General features: G+C 34.7%; 1 protein-coding gene across 1 annotated transcript; it reads left to right on the top strand.

Moving 5' to 3' along the window:
* Positions 1–1,578: 1,578 nt before the first annotated feature.
* On the top strand, positions 1,579–5,314 carry LOC132067498 (ribulose-phosphate 3-epimerase, cytoplasmic isoform-like). The gene is made up of 7 exons (XM_059460762.1): positions 1,579–1,702; positions 3,248–3,453; positions 3,555–3,661; positions 4,117–4,214; positions 4,428–4,520; positions 4,610–4,651; positions 4,865–5,314. The coding sequence occupies exons 3-7, from the start codon at positions 3,577–3,579 to the stop codon at positions 5,021–5,023; spliced, it is 477 nt and encodes a 158-aa protein (XP_059316745.1). The 5' UTR covers positions 1,579–1,702; positions 3,248–3,453; positions 3,555–3,576; the 3' UTR covers positions 5,024–5,314.
* The last annotated feature ends 1,358 nt before the right edge of the window (positions 5,315–6,672 follow it).

The following is a 6,672-nucleotide window of genomic DNA, read 5'->3' as shown; positions in this document are numbered from 1 at the left end:
AACGACAAAGCTCGAAAGGCCTACACATGCTCTTTTTAGTAAAGCTGGTATATTCTTAAATGACCAAGTCTAAGTAAAAACGAAAACTGAAAAAGTTATGTAATTGGACCCTATGTTATATCCATTTTTGTTGCATGAATGACCCAATGGTTGTGCTTCACTCTAGACATATGCTTCTGGTGAATTCGATTTATCTTGCATTTTATGGTGCTGCTGAAAACGAGCTAAAGTCAATGTCATGTATAAGCACCTTTTATGAATGAAGTGATTGCCATGACAAAGAGGCAAATTTCTACGCCTTTTACTGTTAATTGGAAGATAAATTTTGTTGTTGTGTAAGTTAGACGTGTTGATTCATTTGGTGATGCATATATATTAACTACTGTACTAAAAGTTATGTGATTGCTGTTGTAAAATTAGTACTTAGAGCAACTTTACCATTCAAAACCCCAGGGGTAAACTTGCTCAGCATGACAATAGTTTTGTCTATTCATCTTTGTCACTTCTGCATATAGTATAACAAATTGTATGTGAAATTTTTCTGATTGTAATAATGTCCGCATTTGATCAGCCTTTTTGGACGTTTCATGATTAAGCCTAATATTAAACTGAATAGCGGCACTTTCGAGATGCCGTTCTTCGCCGCCTACTTCTTTCAGATGTAGCCCAATTAGAAGTACAGTAATTTATACAAGAGCTAACGTCAATTGAAGAGCTTTCTTGACTTATTAAAACAAAATGCCTACTAATATATGATGTTTAGGAGGAAAAAATAAAATGAAAAATATTTCCTTGATGTCTTAAGATTGCTTCCTATTAAGGTAGCCTAAGAGGAGGGAAATAATATGGAACGACACATCTCATTTATTCTCTTCCTCATTTCTATACCCTTTTGAGGCTTGGTTTATCTGGAGGTACTGATTGGAGATCGTGCAATGAAGACGATAATTGGACAACTTTACCGCTGAAAAGATGGGCTTTGTTCCTAATGTTAGGTTAGATGGGTTGAGTATCTGATGTTCAGTCCCCAGCAATTGGAAGATACAAATGTAGTAGATGTGCCGGAGTTATTGGTTGAAATGGAGTTATGTTTACTGTTATTTATACAGTGTCTCTTGTAATTCCTTTCTGGTCACTTATGTACATAATTAGTTATAGAAAAGTGGGTTACTGGAAAAATGTTTGTCTTAGTGCAAGCTCATCATCATTTTTGTGATTACCTGTTGTTTCTTATTTGACTCCACTTTTAGGAATTAGAGTACAATGAAACCTGCCCTTTATAATATTTTCATTCTGTCCTAAAAGCATCCCATAACAGCACGGGCAAGCACCTTCTAGTTTCTCAATAGGTGGCGAAAACTTGACGACTACCCGAAAATAGAGAGAGAGAGAGAGAGAGAGAACAGCTACTTTCGCCGTTGCCAGACTTTTGAACTTAACGGCCGTTAGGTATTCTCGAAACTTCTATGATATTAAAAAAAAAAAAACGTAGCCTTATATTCATATAAATTATTTGTCTGATTTTATTATTATATTTTTTTGAAATTGGTAACGACTTGTATCTGATTTTATTATTATTATTAGGAAGATGGTGAAGGCAATCATAGCGCCGTCGATGCTATCATCGGACTTCGCTAATTTAGCATCTGAAGCACAGCGTATGCTCAATTGCGGTGCTGATTGGCTCCACATGGATATCATGGTAATTCCTTTTTCTAGGATTTTTACTTTTCACGGTGTCTTCTTGTTGCTGCTTCTGCTCTTTTATATTTTGTGATTGTTTGATTGAAGTTAAAAAGAAATATGTTATTTTTATCAAAAAAAAATGTACTAGCTATTTTTATTTACTACTTGAAGAGAATATACCACATCGACGGACGAGAATCCTGAGTTCCTTATAAGGCTTGGGCAAGCTAGCTTTTGGGTTGTGAGTTAGACCCAATGCCTAATTTAACGCTACTCACTCTGTCCCAATTTATGTGACACTCTTTCCTTATCATTCAGTTCCAAAAAAGAATGACACATTTCTATGTTGAATACTCCCTCTGTACTAATTTACGTGATGCAGTTTGGATTTCGAGGTAAACAAGAAATTTTTAACTTATAGTACTTTTTATGTAGTTTCTAAATATGTAAATTATTTTTCAAAAAACTTAATATTGTATGTCCGAATTCACTGCCAAAATAAAGACGATTGACTCTCGAAATCTGAACTGTATCACATTAATTAATTGGTACAGAGGGAGTAGCTGTTTTTGTTTGCTATTTATATCTGAGCTTGTACGTATTAACTTCGTCTTGTTTTTACCATCTTCCGATTGAAAGTTTAAGAAACAGAGTCATTTTTAGTTTAAATGTCAGTTGTTTATTAGCATTGCGTGAATGGAGTGGGGCAATACAGAGGTTTCATGGAGTTCATCATAATAATCGGGGAGTGAGGTGTAGTTGATTGATGGGTAGTGTGTTGTTATTAGCTAGGTTTTAAACGACAATTGTCACGCAGAACCACATGATCTCGTATGTAACTGAGTATCAGGAAAACAAAGTGGAAACGTGGAGTTGAGAAGTTGGTGCAGAGAATTTGCCAAATCATTGAATTCCTCCATTACTTTGTTCTTCAATTTTTTTTTAGAAAAAATGGGCAACTATAAGCTATGTGACATATTTGGGAGTGTGTACATGAAGACTGGCAGATAATGAGCTTCTATCGGGACCGTCTTGGTTCATATAATGAAATATCTTTTGCTTATCAAGAAAGAGGCTATATTGTTACTATATAATGATAGTTAAGAAGGTTTATTGTACTTTACAATAAGAAGGTATATTGTAGTTTACAAGGAAAAGTTGCAATAGGTCTGACAACATCTCAACTTCCATTTTTAAAGATATATTGGTTGACTACCTTCTTAGGTACAGTTCTGTTTCTGAGCCCGGCCATATTACATGAAATTATCACTTCAGTATAAATTAGGTGGTTGTACCAGCTCAGCTCTTGTTTTGCTAGCTTTATAGCATAATGAACTAGCTAAATCGATCATAACCTTCTCAAACTGGAATATCGGTTGGTCTAGAATTCTATGCCAAGTGTGCTTCCTCTGCTTTCGCTTGGATTATGTTTTTAGTAATAGTTTCAGTCTCTTCTCTTCTTTAGCTCAAGAAGTTTGGAATGTAAAGTGCTGTTGAAAATTGTTCCTTTATGCACTTCATTCATCAGCAGTTACTGAAATGTTGTATTGGTGCATTGCAGGACGGGTAGGTCAAGCTCTGGTTGTATACATGTTAAAATGATGGGTGGATAATTGAATGAAAATTGTGCTCATTGGAGTTTTTCATATTTCTAAACACAGAAGGTACCGTAATACTTTTTTTCTGCACTCGGCTCTTTTGCAGACACTTTGTCCCAAACCTTACCCTTGGTGCTCCAGTTATCGAGAGTCTGAGAAAGCACACTAAGTATGGCTTCATGAGTGCCCTATTTCAACTTTATTTTTCTTGTCCGGTATTTGTCTATCGTAAAATGAAGTTGTTCTAAGTGCTGTTCTAAATTTCTACAGGGCATACCTGGACTGCCACCTCATGGTCACTAATCCCCTTGATTATGTGGAACCGCTAGGCAAAGCTGGTGCCTCAGGCTTTACTTTCCATGTTGAGGCAGCTAGAGGTTGGGTTTACTTTGCACTCTAGATCCATTTGGTTGGCATAAATGATTATCTACTGAATTATTTAGCTCGAAAGTATTTGAGGGAGAATCACCTTTTGGTGTTTGATAAGTTAAATGTTAATAGCTGTTCACTAGAATGTGATATAGATAGATTGAGTAATATAGGGGAAGGATGGGACCAGGGCATATCAGTCAGTGAGTGTATTGTATTTGTGGTGGTGGAACATCATTGCATAAATATTGCTCTGTGGCCTAAATACATTGAGTTCTTTTTCTCCGTTTGTTGTGAAACATTTTGATTAGAAAATTCTTTTACTAGTTGAATGCAACCAAAACCTGGAAACTGGACAACTTTTTCCAGTAAAATATTCTCACACCTAATGGATCCTTGATTTCTACTGACTTTATTATCGTAACTTTCATTTCTGTTACAAAGAAGGTATTACTCTTTGCAGATAATTGGCAAGAGCTTGTTCAACAAATAAAGTCAAAGGGCATGAAACCTGGAGTTTCTTTGAAGCCTGGTACACCAATTGAAGAAGTCTACCCACTGGTAGTCCTTCATTATCACATTTTATTAGTTTTATAAGCGAAATTCTCAGGAGTTTTTTGATAGTTTTGACTTCTCCTTGTTACGAACTAAGAATGGAACATTGTTTTGAAAAGGAAATCACTTGTTCCCACTGTTGTAAGTGAAAAGGAACAATCTAAATGATATGTTCCAAAAAAATGTCATGATACATCAGTTTGCCTGTATGTTTTACAGCTTGATGGTGAGAACTCTGTCGAACTGGTCCTTGTGATGACTGTTGAGCCTGGTTTTGGGGGACAAAAGTTTATGCCAGAGATGATGGATAAGGTGCGAATACATTTTGGCATTCTCGGTATTGGATATCATTCATCATTTTCTGCACTATAACTTAAGAGCCACTCTCTTTTAATTTTCAGGTACGTACTCTCAGAAAGAAGTATCCATCACTTGATATAGAGGTGAGCTTCCTTCCGTTGATGGTTTAACTCTATATTGAGACTTCCATCATGTTTTCGAGGACAGATTCCCTCTTGTATTTCTTCTTTCTTGAGTTAATCGTGTTGTAACTAAAACACTATGTCCTCCTTGCACTCTAAATATATCACTTAATTTTTTCAATGAACCTCCTGGATAAAGTCGATTTATCATTGATACGGGCTGTTATGTTGCAGGTGGATGGTGGTTTAGGACCTTCAACCATTGAGGCAGCATCCTCGGCTGGAGCAAACTGCGTAGTTGCAGGAAGTTCGGTTTTTGGAGCTCCAGATCCAGCACAAGTCATAACATTGTTGCGGAACAGTGTGGAGGAAGCTCAAAAAAGGAGTTTATAAGATCTCATGTTCTACTAACGAACCATCAAAGGAGGATACCGATCATATATTTTCAATCACGTGTAGGATATCATCATCTTGAGATACCTGCACTTTTTGAGTTATCGGAGTTGTATTTGTTGAATAATGTTAAACATGTATTTTGTCACATCTCTAAATTCTCACACATTGAGTTGTCCAAGTTGTATTTTGGAATAATGCGAAATTCTGGTGCTGGATTTCGATGAAGTCCATGTCACATATATTTTATCACTCAGTTTAATTCCTATATACTTTATCTCTGCGGCGTTATTAGTTCGAATGCTGACTGGTTTGTAAGAAATCAGGTCATTGGAAGTCTTCTTGCGCCTATGATGAAGACTTGAAGAGCCCATCATGATAACTTCTTGCCTATTTTGCTAGATTTGAAGTCTAGGTGAAAATTTTAATTTCAAATTTACCTTGTTCTTGCACCAAAAAAGTATATGTTAATGTGAAAATCTGGAGTTTGAATGAATTAAGGACCGTACTTTAAAAAAAGTGGGTGTATTGAAATGCAGGCATAGATGGAAAAAACAAAAGGGTGCTAAATAGGTTTGTTAGATTTGTTATTGTTTTGACAAATTGATAATTGAGGTTTGTTCTTTATGATATATATTAAGGGCGGTTGACCTATATGTACATGATAAGAAAAGTATTTACAAAATATAATGGAACTTTTCAGTTTACAAAACATAACAATATATTTCTTACAAAATACATAATTTTCGCTCCAATTTTTTTTTTTTTAATTATTTTTTCCCGCTCATGGCTAAAAAAAATCGCTCAAAATTTGGTATGCAAAATGTATGAAATGTGTATATCTCGCTCTAAGCTTAAAAAGTTTCTTTCAAAATTTTGTATATGAAAACTGTATGAAAATGTAGGGTGTCAATGGTACAGTTTGGGCCATTATTTTATAAAATTTATACCATACCAATTTTTCGGTTATTTTATTTGGTATGACCAAAATTAGACTTTTCGAAACCATATCATCATCTCGGTTTTTCTTCGATACCGGTACGGTTCAGTTAATTTTCGGTATTTTTTTAAAACAAAAACTTCATGTAAAAATCACTAGTAAAAGTTAGAATACGATACTCCAGTTGGACTTTGACCAAAACTCTCTAGACATTTTCTTGTTTAAAAGGTGATGAATCAAGAAAACGTGAAAGACGACATGAAAGATATTGATCTCACTATTTTACGATAGTATAAAACAATGTTAAGCAAAGACAAAACATACTATAATTTAAATCATACAAGTGGGAAGAAATTAATCAAGATGAGACTCAAGAACTGAGTCTATTAAAATTAAGTATCCAATAAGAGAAATATAATTTAAATCATAAGGAAATATATCTAATATCTTGTAGTTTGCTACCCAAAATCGTTTGAATACCTTGTAGCTTACATGTTACTAATCGAGATCCTAGTCCTAGAACTAATTTGGTTTTAATATATAGAAGTAGTATAATAGGTTTCAGTATTAAGACCTTGGATGTTAATTATGTCGACGGCTCATATTTGTTTCCATCACCCCAGACCCAAGGCGAAAATTTTAATATTTTATTATCTTTAAACTTAATATATAAAATATATTTACCTATAATTATATTCAGTACGGTTCG

The sequence above is a fragment of the Lycium ferocissimum genome, chromosome 8, assembly GCF_029784015.1.
Source record: "Lycium ferocissimum isolate CSIRO_LF1 chromosome 8, AGI_CSIRO_Lferr_CH_V1, whole genome shotgun sequence".
Classification (NCBI taxonomy): Eukaryota; Viridiplantae; Streptophyta; class Magnoliopsida; order Solanales; family Solanaceae; genus Lycium; species Lycium ferocissimum.
Note: the sequence above shows the minus strand (reverse complement) of the source record. Positions and strands in the feature narration are given on the sequence as shown.